At 38.1% G+C, this 19,103-nt stretch overlaps 1 protein-coding gene across 2 annotated transcripts; it reads left to right on the top strand.

The window, feature by feature from the left end:
- Positions 1-585: 585 nt before the first annotated feature.
- On the top strand, positions 586-18,744 carry LOC102805478 (uncharacterized). 2 transcript variants are annotated; one of them, XM_085502884.1, is made up of 26 exons: positions 586-1,050; positions 2,518-2,674; positions 3,745-3,923; positions 4,818-4,922; positions 5,273-5,381; positions 5,549-5,646; positions 6,022-6,194; positions 6,741-6,789; positions 7,194-7,472; positions 7,987-8,069; positions 8,503-8,664; positions 8,760-8,871; positions 8,994-9,163; positions 11,914-12,058; positions 12,447-12,530; positions 12,772-12,842; positions 13,778-13,946; positions 14,162-14,281; positions 14,546-14,712; positions 14,866-14,926; positions 15,083-15,151; positions 15,582-15,764; positions 16,128-16,196; positions 17,176-17,283; positions 17,777-17,895; positions 18,371-18,744. In XM_085502884.1, exons 1-26 carry the CDS (start codon positions 775-777, stop codon positions 18,501-18,503), a joined length of 3,450 nt encoding a protein of 1,149 aa, XP_085359010.1. In that variant the 5' UTR covers positions 586-774; the 3' UTR covers positions 18,504-18,744. The 2 variants fall into 2 exon arrangements, with proteins under 2 accessions (XP_085359010.1, XP_085359011.1); XM_085502885.1 differs by lacking the exons at positions 586-1,050; positions 3,745-3,923 and having other exon boundaries at positions 2,635-2,674.
- The last annotated feature ends 359 nt before the right edge of the window (positions 18,745-19,103 follow it).

The following is a 19,103-nucleotide window of genomic DNA, read 5'->3' as shown; positions in this document are numbered from 1 at the left end:
AAACATAGATTAGTGTATTCATTGTAGTTGAAACAGACGACTGTACTTTGTTACGTAGTCGTTCGTCATTCAGAATAAAATAAATTTACAAGAACAATGTGTTTTAACATCCAATGACTTCACAACAGCTTTCGTAGCTAGAGGGCACCACTTATTACACGAAGTCCCTTTCCCGCGGACTTGGAATGAACAATTTGTATCAGTGCGTTAGTGTATAGACCTACACTGTCAAATACGTTTTCTAATTATTAGTTTGTACCAGTACGAACGAACGAACGCATGCGCATTACCTACTTCCTTATTTCATCAAACGATTGCTATGTTGTACATGAGGGACACAGTGTTCATATACTAGTATATTATAATAAAGCATGACATAGTGTGTATATTCAAATACAAATTCATGAAAACTTAGTTATGCATATATTCATTACAATATATGCATCAATACATTCATAAAGCCCCCTCCCCCATTCCCCAGGGCATAGTACGTTAGTGAGTTGGATTTATATGAATCCAGGTACAACTTTGTTGTAATGTAAAGTGCGTGAACGTTGTGCGTAATAAAACAACCAGAACATATTCGATACCTCGTTAGACATGCCTATTGCCTATACATTCATGCAGGAGTAGATCGAATGACAGCAAGTCTGTACGCAAGCGTCCCTGACAGGTAATTATATTCAAAATACGTCCATTGTGCCATTGTTCACAATTGTCAAATGCCAAAAAAAGACGGAGTGAATTTACAATTGAAATCACCTGACCCACTCGATGTCAACAAAGATGGCGACCAATAAACTTGGTCGACGGAACCGAAAGATTCATCCGGTGAATTCTGACCCGAAACTTAAAAACACTATAACTGAAAAATGGACCACATTGGCTGTGACCAAGACGAAGGATACTGAAAATCAATCGTCAAAGCCCTCGCGTACCTTAAGGTCTGCTCGAGCACGCCTTGACGATGCTATGAAGAACCTTATATCTGGTGTGGAAGTTGTCGTCCCGAACTTACAAGAAGACGAAACTAATCTGACTATTTGGCAGGTGTGTATAATGACGAATCAATGTAGGGTAGTGCGGGGTAACCTTGATCTATCTATGATTGGTCCGGGGTAACATTGATCTATCTATGTTTGGTGCTGGGTAACCTTGATCTATCTATGTTTTGGTGCGGGGGTAACCTTGATCTATCCATGTTTTGGTGCGGGGTAACCATGATCTATCCATGTTTTGGTGCGGGGTAACCGTGATCTATCTATGTTTTGGTGCGGGGTAACCTTGATCTATACATGTTTTGGTGCGGGGTAACCATGATCTATCTATGTTTGGTGCGGGGTAACCATGATCTATCTATGTTTGGTGCGGGGTAAGCTTGTTCTATCTATGTTTGGGATATATTATGGAATGTTGGCTATCTCTTTCTTGGCTGACCACAGCAATCAATTATGTTGCGTGTATAAATCAAAGAGTACAATTTATTTATTTATTTACTCGAACATGGCAACATAAACTAAATATAACAATAGTAGTCAGTAACAATAGAAAGTTTAACAGTCCGTAACATTGGGAAGTATGCCAAACCATTCAATAGTTTTAAGTCTGTGGAACAAAACAACTAATACGGTTAACCATATAGCTAACCATATGGCTACTTAGTATTTGTTCGTATTACAGTCTATGAAACGACTTCTTTTCATGTGTCGATTATAATTTAACAAAGGCTGCTTCCGTGGCATTTACGTTTCCTTGGAAACGAATTTAAACATCCACCCACATTTAGTAATGTGTAAAAAACTCAAACGAGATTTAATGGCCGGAAATTTTAATATAAGTTGGATTCGATGAATTTATAAATTACCTACTAACCAATAGACTATTTTCTGTTTACTGCGAGATCCCGCGTTAAGTGTGAAATCGAATGTAAACACATTACAAAAAAAGATCATAGCGTCGTAATGGCGTCAACACATCGCACTGGATTAATGACATTAATGGCAATAATGATCGATGTGCTATACACATAATGATGGTTAATTTTGATGCAAAAAGGGTACTCCAACGCCCTATTCCTCCTTGAAAGATAGGCATTTCGACATTCAACTATAAAAACGCGAGATTTCACGGTGAACGGGAAATCACCTATATGAATATGCAAAATAACAGACAACTAAAGACTAGTAGAGAAACCAGAAAATGTGTTTTCTTGTTTAAAATATTGTTGACGCCGTACTAGAATATGTGATAACACAGACGACTGTCTTAGTAAAAGTAGTATAGAGTAGAACATATTCTGATGCAGAACAATTGCGAAAACAAGTGTTATAATATTCGTTTTTTGATACAGATACAATACGAAAACATGAATAATTGATATAACGTGTCGATCTGCTATATTGGATTAGAATTAATTGTAAACTATAGCACATCACTTGTCATCTAGCAATCATGCATACACGTTCAACCCACAATAAGTAAATATTCGTGTAATATTAATATTTCATTGCATGATAGGCTGCTATGCTGGGGAATACGAACGAGACAAAAAAGTTGCTTGACAATGATCCATTTTTATTGAATTCACGAGACATTCTTGGAGCCACGCCTCTACATTACGCTGTTAGGTACAATAGGAAAGATGTGGTCCAAGAACTGTTAGAACGAGGATCAGGTAAGATTCATAAAGTTCCTTTGCGAATGAGTACATTATAGAGGGGGGCAAGGGGGTAGCTGGTACAGTTTAGGGGAAATAAAAAAGACGTTTTTACGGTTTACAATGAATATTGAATTTTGCAGTCAATTGTGTCATCTAGTCGTTTTACAGTTTCGAAACTGTAATTTCCCTGGATTATTCTTTACGACTTTTTTTATTTGGACGAAATTCTTGTACGTACCGAGAAAAATGACACATTTTTACAGTGTACGAAACAAATATTTGATTGATTACGTTGTACGTCTAGCCTGTGATTACAGAATTACGGAATTTATTTTTTCAATTTACGTTGTACGAACAAAAAAAATATTCCAATTACGTTGAACGAAAATAACCCTTGCCCCCTCTCATTATAATATATACATACAGACATTCTGATTCATATAAAGTGTGGCGATGATAAGAAAATCTCACGATAGGTGCAAAATTGGTGAATCAAACAAACCAATCAGCGTGAACAGTGCACTACGACATCATTTGAAAACGCTCTGATGTTATTCAACCGGCCAATAGAAACCCATCTTTTCAGTTTGAATTGTAAAATTTATATATTAAAATGTACTATAAATATTTAAAGATAAATGTTTTTCTTGTGCCAAGATTAACGTCAACGTATATTTGAGCATTTCTCAACTTTCACAAAAAAATATTTTATAGTACAACTAAGTTGGTTGATTGGAAAGCATTCGGGAATATACGAGCAGCGAGTGTCGACCGACGACACTAAAGCGGGAGGGTCGTCACCTGCGCACGCGCGGGAATTGAGTCCCAAGCGACGATAAGAACACGCGCTAAAAACGCAAAGACTCATGGCTAGACGCTTGTTTGTAGACAATGAAGCGCTATGGCCATCTGACGCATGCGCAGGAGACGAGTGCCCACTATACTTGATCATTCTGGTCATTCCAGTTGAACTACACTACCTGAATTGTGTAGTCACAGAACGTTTATTTCGTAGTCCACATCATACCTACGACGGCATAAATACGCCATCAAAGACATATCAGTTTTTTTGTTTTGATGCGCAGATCCCAACAGAGTAATTCTAGGTAAAAAGATAACAGCCCTGCATATGGCGACAAGACGCAACTTCACTAATATAGTAAGACGTCTCATCAGACACGGTGCGATGATCGGCGCTAAGGACGAGAATGGAAAAGTGCCACTACACGTAGCAGCACATCAGGGAAACGTTGAATCTTTAAAGGTGTGGTAATCATAGCATGTACAGTAGCGGCGGCACAGAGGGGGGATGAGGGGCGCTCCCTCGGGAAAAATGTGGGGGGGGGGGCGTCGCCCCTCCAAAATCAAGCTGAAACCTTTTGTATCAGCAGAATGTGCCCCTCAAAACGCAGGTAATCAGAGAGTCTAGATTGAAAATTTTGTTAGGGGGAGCCTGCCCCTAGACCCCCTAGTAAGGTCGCGTCTTTGACGCAAGGTTGGTGACAGATCTCGCCCCTTCGTGCACAACTTCGTGCCGCCGCCTCTGATGTATTCCTAAGAAAGCTTGGTAGTTGCAGTGTGCTTTACAAAAACTACGAATAGAGCTGGCGTTTGTAGTTAGAGGTAGTTCATTGGAAATCACTGGGCGGAGTGTGGGTGGGGCAGCTGGGTTTGAAAGAGTGTGCGATTTTTATTTTATTTTATTTTATTTTATTTTATTTTTTAGTATGTCAAAATTTGTAGTTGCAATACATTGCATGTGATAGTTTTCCTTCTGTAGTTACAATGAATACCTGGCTATATTTTACTACTGGCGTCTTTGTGACTGAATGGTGCATATAAGTGTCGAGCGATCCCGTTCCCCGATACAATCACTTTCCGTACATTAACCTGACGAGCCATCCACCTATAACAACCATGATAGACTGAACCCGCACTGTTCACACTAGCTTGCAAATTACCGTCCACAAATCTACCGTCCACCCCATGATTACAAATGGCCTACCCCTTACTCAGATGTACAGCTCGTATTTCGTGTTTATAGTTGAAGATAGTTGAGGATATATATATCAGTATAATGTTGAACAACAACGGCGACAATTTACTGTATCTTTTTTTTATAAAGTTCGTCTATAATTTGTTCTTCTTTCCTGTCCAGTTGCTGCTCTATTCCGGCGCGGATGTTAATATTTGCGATAATGACGTCATGACTCCATTGCACTTGGCTGCTCAAGTTGGCAATGTGGCTATGTGTGAGTTACTTGTAAGTGTTGCCGTTTTTATATACAGATTCATTTTGATTTTTGTAGTACTGCAATATATTAATATTAATTAGGTAATTTGCATAATTATTTACCGCTTTTAGCTTATTCTGTTGGTGATAGAGAGTATATACTAAAAATAGTTTTTCCAAATTAAGTTGAGCTATACTCAAAGATTACACTGCCAAAGGGGACATTGTTTTTCAACATGCCTCATCATATCTCTCATCGGAGTGAGCATTTTTCGCCAAGACTGGCAGGCAGTTGTCATATCGGGTTCTACAATATTTTGGTTTCTTGATGATTGTGTGAATTCGGAGACAGTTCTACAATATATGTGTTTAACTTACAGTTAATGCACGGTGCTAAACTGCGATGTAAAGAAATTAGTAACATCACACCCGTAATGTTTGCAGCTATTTGCGGCAGTTTACAAACCATGATGTTCCTTATTGACGCTGGTAAGTTACACATTCTACTCTATGCATTCACGACGAACCTCGAATAAAAGCGAAACATTTCTACAGCTGTACCCAAATTTTGCTGTCGTTATTCTGAAAGAACCTCAACAAAAGTGTCACTATATTTATATTATGTGGTTATTGAGATTATACATTCTATATTTCAGGCACGAAATTGGACATAAGTTCTAAAGTATGTATGGAAGACAGGGACGACGAAGGCAGCACAGCCTTGCACTTGGCAGTGGCCAGGAGCCATATAGAAGTGAGTGAATCGTTGATTAATATTAACCTAAATCGTAATGCACATACATGACCAAATGCTCTAAATGAGACGCGTTTGAATATTGCACCATACCTAGTGTAAATGACGGTGGTCGTCGTGTCGCGTCCTGTTCGATATGGGACTCATAGCGACGTATACAACGCGTGTAAAATACATTGTTTATTTACATGAAATTCGAACACGCGCTGCGCGACGACCACCGCGCTTTAAAAATGCTATATTGTACTTAAAAGCTTGGGCTATCCGTCCGCTGCGCATTCAACTATCACAATTTGGGCTAGTATGGTTGCATCTCTGGTTTAAGTTCACATAAACCATTATGCCTTGAGTTCTATACATGTGTCCTCTCTGTAGATAACCAAATATTGTCTGAAGTGTTCAGCAGACATCAATGCCCAGAAAAACAATGGTTACACTCCGCTTCACTTAGTTGCCGTAACTGGTAACGAAAATCTTGCCAAAATGTTGATTGAGAGAGATGCCGATGTCATTATCACAGATAACGAACGAATGATGCCATTGCACAGGTGAGAATATACGTTGCATGTGTTCTGTGTGCACACAGTATTTTATATTGTATAGTTGCAATGGCTCTTTAAAATGGGTATGACACATTGCAGCAACATCGATGTACCACACACTGCATAAATGCCTTGAAATGTATTATGAGATTAATAAGAAATATTTGTATTTACTTGTTTTTCTCTGTGGTTCATCAATGTTTAACCCGTACTCTTGTTTGTTCAAAGTTTAAAGCGGGAGTGTCGTCACCTACGCATGCGTCAGATCGCCATAGCGTGTCATTGTTTACAAACAAGCGTTTACCATGATCCCTTGCGTTTTTAGTTAGTGTTATTATCGTCGATTGGGACTCAATTCTCGCGCGTGCGCAGGTGACGACCCTCCCGCTTTAACGCAAAGTACACTATGCAAGACCATCCCAATGTAAATATTAGGTTATGCAACAGTATATTAACTCTGTAATGATACCTAACATAAAAACTGTTGATTCGCCCACTTCTGCAACTCAAATATAATAAGCACATTTTTTGCTAACTTCTATCCAATTGCAGGGCGGCTATGTACAACAGACTCGAAGTCATGGAATGCCTAATAAACTCTGTGAGTTTAAAAATAATGTTATTAAATGTCCAGTGGCTTCGATAATGGTTTACCAAAAAGATTGTGCAAATTTGACTTCCTCCTTTGAATTTCTTTCTTTTAAAATTGGCAAACTGCGATATGTCAATCTATCAATAAAATTAGTCAATTTGCATAATAGTTTAGCACTTGTTCTAAGCATATTTTAAAACTGTTGGCTGAGTACTGAATGCCTATTTATATTTTCTAACCCATCTGTGTTTTTGCAGTGGATAATCACAGTTTTGAATAAATATTGAATTAAAATTAACACGGGAGAATGTTTTGAAATCTCAAGTTTGGGTTTTCGTAGCATTTTTTGCATTCGTAGCTCATTATTGTCGTTTTTACTGTGTTCGAATGTGAATATATGTATATATAATTAGGGCACAGTTCTGGAAGGCAGGGATATCGAACGTTTTACACCTCTGTTGTCAGCAGCATGGAAAGGGCAAACTGCCGCGGCCAAGTATTTAATCGAAGAGGGCGCTAAAATAGACGTCAAAGACAGTGAATCCAAGAACTGTCTTCACTGGGCGGCCTATGGAAATCATTTAGACTTGGCGGAAATGCTACTGGAGAATGGTGGATGTGTTCTCATGAATGAAAAGGATAAAAATGAGATGACTCCCACTCATATAGCGGCTGAAACTGGAAATGTCAAGGTATGAGCATATTTAAAGCGCGATGGTCGTCGCGCAGCGCGTGTTCGAATGTCAACGCCGTCATTTTTTTGCGCCAAAATTTTGTTGCAGCATATTTACATTTTTTGCTGTATTTGTCTACAATTTCTTTGTTAATTTTGGATCAAATGGACATAACTGTTCATGCCTACACATCTTGGCTAACAATTTTAAAAACAAATTAAAAAAAAAAACGTTTTGTGAAATGTTGATGTCAACTTTATGTAAATCCCATTCGGAAACTATATATATGTGTAATACACTGATCTATGCGTGATCTATCACCTTAGTTGACATTTCACGAGTTACTAGTTTATTAGTAACTGAAATCGACCATCAAACTCCTTTTTCATAATCTCGCATTCGGAAACAGAAGGGTAATCTACTAACTACAACATTTCTATGAACTAATCATGCGGAAATTATTATCTATTGTTCGATTTCACGAAATGTCATATATTAAATTAATTTACTAGTGGATGATTGTTTTTATCAGATTTTGAGGTTACTAATAAAACATGGCTGCAATATATTAAGGAAAGACCAGAACGAGCGGACACCACTTCATCTAGCAGCAAAGTACGTAGAAGCATTTATGTAATATCGATAATATATATATATAAGGACCAGTTCGCTCGACTTAGTTAAAAAGATTGTCTAATCGAGGACAGATAACAAATATGTGTCGATCAGCTCGAAATGTGTAAAACCGTATCGTCAATTTTGACAAAACGAAGATTATATTATATAGAAATTATGGTTTTATAGAGATAAATTAGCACAAGTATGTCGTATTTCAAATATTTAGGAGTGGTCTTTTCTAGTAGTAGTTTGTTGCGTAAAGCAAATTTTGTAATGGCCTAGTAAGCGTCTAAATACGTGATATCTCTGTGACTGAAGTTAATGCCTATTTTGACAAAAAAATATTATCACTCTCATTCAAAGTAGAAACGGACAGACAATGGCAGATACAGAGTGTATTCATTGAATATAATACAATGTTTGTTTTCAGTAAAGGACACTACGAGTCTCTCCAAGTGCTAGCTGAGACTGACAGTACACACATCAACGATGACGACATAGACGGCAATACTCCGCTGTTATTGGCCAGTAAAATGGGGCATTCTAAGGCGGTCACGCATTTGCTGAGAGTTGGGGCTGACGTAGCCAGCAGGTATGGTTATGTATAAATACGATATATCACCAGTCAATGATTAATTTTCATGCAAATTTAAGTCTGCCCAATAAATTTCTTCACTCATTCCACAGAGATGAGTCGAGGAGGACTTCACTTGCCCTGGCTGCCAAGAACGGTCATGCAGACATAGTAAAGATATTGCTGAAGAACCACGCAGATATTGATACTGTCGACAAAAACAGAGTAAGCACCGAACTATGAATGCGAAACACTATTTTTTCAAATAAGTTTTTATCAATACATTTCTGGAAGTGCAACGCATGTATACAGTTTTCAATTGTTCGATATGAACATTACCTCTGCAGAATACACCACTGCATCTAAGCGCTTCACACGGACACTCTGACGTCACTGAACTACTGCTCTATGAGGCTGCTAACCCATTGTTGAAGAACAGCAAAGGAGAAAACTGCCTGGACTCAGCAACAGAGCAATTACAGGACGAGACAGCAACTGTCTTGGTGTTAAATAAACGGTGAGAGGGTTATTATATTTGACCGAGCTGTGAAGGTACATGATGATGGAGGCGTGGAATAAATGGAAAGAATGTCATGACAGCGATCATGTTACAAATACAGTGATGTGTGAATATGTCACATACATCGCTTTATGACATGATGGTGAATGTGTCACATACATCGCTTTATGACATGACGGTGAATGTGTCACATACATCGTTTTATGACATGATGGTGAATGTGTCACATACATCGCTTTACGACATGGTAGTGAATGTGTCACATACATCGCTTTATGACATGATGGTGAATGTGTCACATACATCGCTTTATGACATGATAGTGAATGTGCCACATACATCGCTTTATGACATGATGGTGAATGTGTCACATACATCGCTTTATGACATGATAGTGAATGTGTCACATACATCGCTTTATGACATGATGGTGAATGTGTCACATACATTGCTTTATGGCACGATAGTGAATGTGTCACATACATCGTTTTATGACATGATGGTGAATATGTCACATACATCGCTTTATGACATGATAGTAAATGTGTTACATACATCGCTGTATGACATTATGGTGAATGTGTCACATACATCGCTTTATGACATGATAGTGAATGTGTTACATACATCGTTTTATGACATGATGGTGAATGTGTCACATACATCGTTTTATGACATGATGGTGAATGTGTCACATACATCGTTTTATGACATGATGGTGAATGTGTCACATACATCGCTTCATGACATGATGGTGAATGTGTCATATATATTGCTTTATGACATGATGGTGAATGTGTCACATACATCGCTTCATGACATGATGGTGAATGTGTCACATACATCGCTTTATGAAATTATGATGAATGTGTCACATACATTGCTTTATGACATGATGGTGAATGTGTCACATACATCGTTTTATGACATGATGATGAATGTGTCACATACATCGTTTTATGACATGATGGTGAATGTGTCACATACATCGTTTTATGACATGATGGTGAATGTGTCACATACATCGTTTTATGACATGATGGTGAATGTGTCACATACATCGTTTTATGACATGATGGTGAATGTGTCACATACATCGTTTTATGACATGATGGTGAATGTGTCACATACATCGTTTTATGACATGATGGTGAATGTGTCACATACATCGCTTCATGACATGATGGTGAATGTGTCATATATATTGCTTTATGACATGATGGTGAATGTGTCACATACATCGCTTCATGACATGATGGTGAATGTGTCACATACATCGCTTTATGAAATTATGATGAATGTGTCACATACATTGCTTTATGACATGATGGTGAATGTGTCACATACATCGTTTTATGACATGATGATGAATGTGTCACATACATCGTTTTATGACATGATGGTGAATGTGTCACATACATCGCTTTATGACATGATGGTGAATGTGTCACATACATCGTTTTATGACATGATGGTGAATGTGTCACATACATCGCTTTATGAAATTATGATGAATGTGTCACATACATTGCTTTATAACATGATGGTGAATGTGTCACATACATCGTTTTATGACATGATGGTGAATGTGTCACATACATCGTTTTATGACATGATGGTGAATGTGTCACATACATCGTTTTATGACACGATGGTGAATGTGTCACATACATCGTTTTATGACATGATGGTGAATGTGTCACATACACCGTTCTATGACATGATGGTGAATGTGTCACATACATCGTTTTATGACATGATGGTTAATGTGTCACATACATCGTTTTATGACATGATGGTGAATGTGTCACATACATCGTTTTATGACATGATGGTGAATGTGTCACATACATCGTTTTATGACATGATGGTGAATGTGTCACATACATCGTTTTATGACATGATGGTGAATGTGTCACATACATCGTTTTATGACATGATGGTGAATGTGTCACATACATCGCTTTATGACATGATGGTGAATGTGTCACATACATCGCTTTATGACATGATGGTGAATGTGTCACATACATCGCTTTATGACATGATGGTGAATGTGTCACATACATCGTTTTATGACATGATGGTGAATGTGTCACATGCATCGCTTTATGACATGATGGTGAATGTGTCACATACATCGCTTTATGACATGATGGTGAATGTGTCACATACATCGTTTTATGACATGATGGTGAATGTGTCACATACATCGTTTTATGACATGATGGTGAATGTGTCACATACATCGCTGTATGACATTATGGTGAATGTGTCACATACATCGCTTTATGACATGATAGTGAATGTGTTACATACATCGCTTTATGACATGATGGTGAATGTGTCACATACATCGTTTTATGACATGATGGTGAATGTGTTACATACATTGCTTTATGACATGATGGTGAATGTGTCACATACATCGCTTTAAGACATGATGGTGAATGTGTCACATACATCGCTGTTCGACATGATAGTGAATGTGTCACATACATCGCTTCATGACATGATGGTGAATGTGTCACATACATCGCTGTATGACATGATAGTGAATGTGTCACATACATCGCTTTATGGTATGATGTGAATATGTCACATACATCGCTTTATGACATGATGGTGAATGTGTCACATACATAGCTTTATGACATGAAGGTGAATGTGTCACATACATTGCTGTATGACAAAGCTCATGACAAAAGTTTGACTTATAATGTCTATTTTGGACATATCCCTATTAGATGGCAGGAAATCATTTCGCAGCATGATAAAGAGGGATTTACCACATTTAATAGATTGATAGAAAAGTTGCCGAATGTTGCATCTATCGTGCTGGACAAGTGTGTACGTTTTTCACACAGTGACCGCACGGATCCTAACCTGAAGGTTAGTAATTTGCATAATTACTCATACTTATAGTAAGTGAACCATTTAACTCAAATAGGGTTATACAAGACATATTAAAATAATGGTAGCCACGCTAGTCACTTGCACGAAGCCCTACCAATATCTTGTTTTTTTGGTCATTGCACATGTCAGTAAAACCTGTTGTCTCATCTTCAGTGTAAAATACGTTTGCTATATACTATATATCAATAACTTCAACTTTAGTTACCCAAGGGTCAACACTGAGATTACAGTTTTTTTATGATTGTTAATCATTCTGCTCGGAAACAATATTTCATTTTATGTATCTTACAATTAGTTGCTTTGCCTGAATTACAGTTACATTTCTGGTAGAGTTTTACCATTGTGCATTATTCTATCTTTAAAGATTATCTATAACTATCGGCATGTAGACCCAGGACCAGCGTCCGTCACATCACTAGCAATTGGAAAGAAATGGACTGCCTTCAAAGTAAGTCACATTGTTTCAGTACAAGCATATGTACTACTAGTACGCCCTACTCCAGCAATATAGCAAACTCTCTGGAATTTATAAAATGTTACTTCTTATGAAATGTGCAATATTATATTTGATATATGTGCAATTCAGTGTTACATGTTTGTGATATGTGTGAACTAAAGTCACGATGTCAACAAGACCGTTTTCTGGTGTTATAAACAATATTTAAATTTACCTCCTATAATCTATTTAGACTATGATATCATGGAAACGAAGAGACCTGTTGACCCACGATGTTTGCAGAACTCTATTAGATCTAAAATGGTGAGTTAACAATCCATCATCTTTACGAGTGTTGATATGAGTTACCCAATTGTCATCCACAAACATATTCAGATCGGTTACCCCAAGTGTCGTCCACAAACATATTCAAATCAGGTACGCCAAGTGTCGTCCACAAACATATTTAGATCGGTTACCCCAAGTGTTATCCACAAACATATTCAGATCAGGTACCCCAAGTGTCGTCCACAAACTTATTTAGATCAGGTATCCCAAGTGTCGTCCACAAACTTATTCAGATTAGGTATCCCGAGTGTCATCCACACACATATTCAGATTGGGTATTCCAAGTGTTATCCACACACATATTCAGATCAGGTACCCCAAGTGTCGTCCACAAACTTATTCAGATCAGGTATCCCAAGTGTCGTCCACAAACTTATTCAGATTAGGTATCCCAAGTGTCATCCACAAACATATTCAGATCAGGTACCCCAAGTGTCGTTCACAAACTTATTCAGATTGGGTATTCCAAGTGTCGTCCACAAACTTATTCAGCTCAGGTTCCCCAAGTGTCATCCACACACATATTCAGATCAGGTATCCCAAGTGTCGTCCACAAACTTATTCAGATCAGGTATCTCAAGTGTTATCCACAAACTTATTCAGATCAGTTACCCCATGTGTTATCCACAAACTTATTCAGATTGGGTATTCCAAGTGTCGTCCACAAACTTATTCAGCTCAGGTTCCACAAGTGTCGTCCACAAACTTATTCAGATCAGGTACCCCAAGTGTCGTCCACAAACTTATTCAGATTGGGTATTCCAAGTGTCGTCCACAAACTTATTCAGATCAGGTACCCCAAGTGTCGTCCACAAACTTATTCAGATTGGGTATTTCAAGTCCACGCCCTTGTTTAGGTAAAGCCACAATTCCAATGGTTGCTTTGTAATTATGAATAATCAATGTTGTAGGCAAAAGTTTGGTCGTGGATTGTTTTTCCTGGACTTTATTATATATCTGTCCTTCCTGTCCGCACTGACTGCGTTGTGTTTTGTTGTGCCTAATATATTCACGGCGAGGCTTGACGAGTATGGATGTCCATTACCAGTTGGCAGCAATACAAGTGTTTATTACGACCAGGTATAGTATTACTGCATAACATTCACTATCATTCCAAGTCATATTTTCACAATTATCTTACTTAATAGCGTAATCATCCTGACTAGTTCAACTTTACGTGACACAGTATCATTATTATTATTGTTTGGGTGGTTTAAAGGCCACACATAGATTATAAACTGGTTGCATCTTCAACTATTATTTTCCAGCTGACTGTGTCTGTATATTTTTTTCAGGATGGCAATATAATTCTGACAGGCAACTATGTATTCGATGTCACTTTCGTATTACAACTATATATTGCAGTGTACGTTGTGATAAACGTCATACGGGAGTTCTTTGAACTTATCCAGACGGTGAGTATGCATTTCTAATCGCATTTAAAGCGGGGAGTCGTCACCTGCGCATGCGTCAGATGGCCATAGCGTGTTATTGTTTACGGACAAGCGTCTACAAATGAGCCTTTGCGTTTTAGCGTGTGTTGTTATCCTCGCTTGTGACTCAATTCCCGCGCGTGCGCAGGTGGCGACCCTCCCGCTTTAATGTCATTGTTTTTGGAAGATAAATAAAAAAAAATGCAAACATGTAATGACAGAAATTATTTGTGTTTTCCATTTTAGGGGTATAATTATTTCATGGAGATATCGAACTGGGTGGATTGGGCCATGTACAGCACTGCACTATATTTCATATTCCCACCGGGTCATAGTCCGTGTGTCGGCCAATGGAAAAGTGGATCCTTTGCTATATTTTGTGCTTGGCTAGATTTAATTCTGTATTTCAGGCGGTGAGTTGACAATATTTTACAATGGAAGATATACCAGCACCATTCATATGGTGATTTTATTTGTGTTTGTTGTTGAACTTCGTTGCACTGTCCCCTTTCAACAAAACTCCACATATAATGAAAATGTCTGTCCTTCTTCATCAAAATTACCAGAATCAGCATGTTTGGTGTATACGTCGTCATGTTTTTTAAAGTCCTCAAGTCGTTTGTAAAGGTAACTATTGCATATTATCTCGAGAAATATCATTTATAACTTAATTCAATAAAATTTGAAAACAGTATATAAACATCAACACTGCAAATGTTCACGGTTTTACCAACTTCATGAATATTGTTTTAGTAGTTCATTCGAGTTTTCTTTGTGCAACAGATCGTTATACTCTTCCTGATGTTCGTTATCGCTTTCTCGTTTGCATTGCATATGATGTATTTTGATATGGTAAGTGTGTTTGTTCCACAACTCTAAAACGAGAACCACAGAGGTCAATCGTCCTCACACAACACAATTCACTCATAACGACGAACATTCCGATATGTTTTTGAATTCATGTTTGTACGAAAAGGGTGCACAAATCGTCCAATGTCTCAGGGACGGAAGCAGTATTTTTTGGTTTTGGTTGTGACACCTTTACAATAACGCAATCGCCGCATGATTATAGATATGTGTGTATGATTAACAACGATTTTAAATAGGGACCGTCTCTTCTAAAAACGCCATTGTATGTTACCATCCAGTTTAATAGAGGGTGTATATTTTACTCGCGATAGACAGCATTTTTATGTATACATCTACGAATTGGAAGCTTATACTATTGAATGCCACTTTCAGAGGGCTCTGAATTAACAAAATTATGTCTGTCTTTTCACAGGACGAATTCAGTACATTTTGGAGGAGTTTAGTGAAAGTCTGCGTAATGTCTGTTGGCGAGTTGGATTACGGAGATTTATTCTATGGACGCGAGCACAAAGAGGGATTCATAGCTAATCCTTTGTCAACACCTCTATATATTTTATTTTTATTTCTCATGCCGATACTCCTCATGAATTTGTTGGTAAATATATGTTTATTTATATTTCGTTACGCATACACAAGTCTCATGTTGCGCCAATGATGCGTCCCAGTCGATGGCTTGGGCGTAATGGCTGTTGGTGAATTAGGGCTCGCCTTGGGTCGGCTGCAATTTACGTTACATTCGTAATACTTAAAACGGGGGAGTCGTCATCTGCGCATGCGTCAGATGGCCATAGCGTCTAGCCATTGCGTTTTTAGCGTGTGTTATTGTCGCTTGGGACTCAATTCCCGCACGTGCGCAGGTAATGACCCTCCCGCTTTAAACACAGCCAGGAATATAAGCACGATTGATCAAGTGTATGAAAATTAAAGTCCGCGGTATTTTGCATGTTTTTTTTTTCAGCTTGGTGTTGCTGTGGGCGATATCGACGAAGTTCAAAAGAGAGCAACGCTTGAGAAAATAGAAATGGAGGTAACTAGTGTCTTCATTAATAAACGTGCAACCAGAACAATGGGTCACGTGACCAAATGTGGAATAACAATAAAAATAACTCTTCTTAGGAGCATTCTTGAATATTTGAGGGACGACATCGTGCCAAAGCATATTATCCACGGATTCCAGACATTCTGATAATTTTTTATCGATATCCACTCAAATAAAGTAGTCCTATAAATCGCGCTCTCTATTGGTGGAACGTTCCTGTGACGTCAGAATGATGTACTAGGGGTGAAGGCAAAGTCGTTCCCCTCTGTCGATCACTGTGTTTGGTTGTGTGGTTGTTCAGCCCGACCGCGTTCGTCATTAGATAGAGTAAAATATTTCAAAAACATAATTTATGTACGAGTAAATGATATGATATCGAAGATTTGGGCTGCGTCATTTACGCTATTAAACGCTTCGTCACTATAGGGCGTAATTTATGGATGTTGAGGGAAACAATTGAATCAGAAAATGGCATGCCCGGGGGTCACTCTATATTAAAACCTTACACCATGTGCGCTCTTGCTAAAAAATAATAATAGCACATTGCCAAACCGTACCCACTATTGCGGGCACACTGTAAATGTAGTACCACCTAGAGCAGACATATTGAAGAACCCCCCCCCCCCTATTGCAGACATATATTTGAGAACATCCTACTCCTATTACGAACATTCTCTGCCGTTTTTTTTTCACTCAAGTGGGGTGTGATCAAGTGGGGATGGAGGCCTATTTGCCTCCCGCGCGGGCCCGCTTTAGTAGGTGAAAAACACCCCCCTTTCCCCGTTAAATTTGGAACGCACATGGGGTAGTAACGGCATATAGAGTGATCCCCGAGATGGCATGCAACTGGCGTTTGTTTCGCAGTCCACTACTCGTTTCATTGTCACGTGCTGCATACATATTGCGATTATTTTCAGAATCTGCATGGCGAATATACGGTGATGATATTAATTCAATATATTTATAGGTAAACATGTTGGAGCAAATGGAAGACAGCATGCCAACCTGGTTACAACGGAGATTATACACGCCGCAGTTGACTTATGAACCCTACAGCACATCGTGTTCCTCCAAGGTATGTCCTTTGATGGAGCTGTGATATCGCTTGATATTACGATGCACAGTAAGCATCTGGCAATAATGGGTGTTATGTTTCTGATAGAAGGTGGCTAGGTTAAGAACACATTATATGTCATTGTTTTCTTCAAACTGTTTACAAGCAGGCATCATAGACAGTATTATATGTGGTATAACTTAAAGCGGGGGAGTCGTCACCTGCGCATGCGTCAGATGGCCATAGCGTGATTGTTTACAAACGAGCATCTACCTATGAGACTTTGCGTTTTTAGCGTGTCGTCGCTTGTGACTCAATTCCCGTGCGTGCGCAGGTGACGACCTTCCCGCTTTAACATGCATTTGAGTGTTAATAGGCGTATTTTTCTTGTTTGAACTTTATTGGTAGAGACTAATCAGCAATCCGAGTTTTTTAGTTTTTTCTATTATAATCCAATAAAATTAGAAATAGTCGTTCTTCCATAACAACGTCTCAAAAACGCATTGATTTACAGATTAAAAAATGTTTTTCGAGAAGAAATGTAGACTTGGAGAAGAGGGAAAGAATCATGCAAGAAGCAGGAGGACTTAACGCTGAAAGTCTGCAAGAAAACATAGAAGAATTTAGATCTAGGTATGTTTTGTTATGGTGATCACGAGCCATGTTTTAAAGAAAACACCCATTTCTTTGACCAAAAGTGACCCCAGGGTGAATTTTATGACACAATTCGCCAACGCATTATGCATGTTTGTGTATTGTCAATCAATTAATCAATCGTACTTTTACACATCTTATTAACACATCTTATGTCAACCCAATTCCCCGCCTGACCTGTATAATAGCTAACTTTCACGTGTAAAAATTATCCATATGGTCTTCTTTTTTATCATCTTTATTTTATTTATTTATTTATTTATTTATTTATTTATTTATTTATTTACTGGACTGTTTCTAGTTCTATACAATTTATTAGACTCCTCCTTCCTTATTATTATTTGGCTTAATGTGTTTCCGTTATTTAGAAAATCTTGCATTTATTTGCATGTATTTGGTTAAATACATATTATTCATTCAAATCGTTCATATTATATATCTAATTTCATTTCAGTGTAGTTGAGAGGCAGAAACTAATGACACAGATGATGGAGCTAAACAACAGTGTACTGATGAAGATGGCAGAAAAACTGGATGTTAAATTTGACGAAGCCCAATTTAGGGCTGCCAAAGATTTGTCGAATTAGGTTGTCGCGAGATAACACTTCTATGTCAATTTTCTCGTGCAACTACTAACCAGTAGTTAATCAGTCAGTCAGTCAGTCAGTCAGTCAGTCAGTCAGTCAGTCAGTCAGTCAGTCAGTCAGTCAGTCAGTCAGTCAGTCAGTCAGTCAGTCAGTCAGTCAGTCAGTCAGTCAGTCAGAAAACAGGATGTTAAAATTTAAGTCTGAACAATCATAATAAAAGAAATCAAGTTTTTCGGCGTCATTACAATGAGCCCAAGTCAGTAAATTCTGTCTCCATAGGTGGCGCTAATAATGCGCGTCATGACGTGTCGGTACTACAAATGTACTTCAAAGTTCTTCGTCATCAATGGTAATTGTAATGGTGATGTTTAACCGATAGAATAACCCTTGACTACATGGGCTTATTGAAGACATCGAACACGTGTATGTTGTTATTCTATTAATTATGAAATGTAACAATGTAACTATATATATTATAATAATACTCATTTCTAAATTATTACGACAATATAATATAATACTGGGGTTCTTTGGAAAACTCACTGGTTATGAATTTGTTTTCGAATTTCATTTCCATCTATATGTATATATATGCCGGGA

This window comes from Saccoglossus kowalevskii, chromosome 8 (assembly GCF_978046115.1).
Source record: "Saccoglossus kowalevskii chromosome 8, keSacKowa6.1, whole genome shotgun sequence".
NCBI lineage: Eukaryota > Metazoa > Hemichordata > Enteropneusta > Harrimaniidae > Saccoglossus > Saccoglossus kowalevskii.
This window is presented reverse-complemented; position numbering and strand designations above follow the sequence as displayed.

What these genes read in the sequence shown, in the direction of transcription:
- LOC102805478 (XM_085502884.1), top strand. Translation starts at nt 775, where the DNA reads ATGTCAACAAAGATGGCGACCAATAAACTTGGTCGACGGAACCGAAAG. An exon ending in CCACTTCATCTAGCAGCAAA is followed by an intron (nt 8,070 to 8,502) that starts GTACGTAGAAGC and finishes GTTTGTTTTCAG; the next exon opens with TAAAGGACACTACGAGTCTC. An exon ending in TCCTCAAGTCGTTTGTAAAG is followed by an intron (nt 14,927 to 15,082) that starts GTAACTATTGCA and finishes TTTGTGCAACAG; the next exon opens with ATCGTTATACTCTTCCTGAT.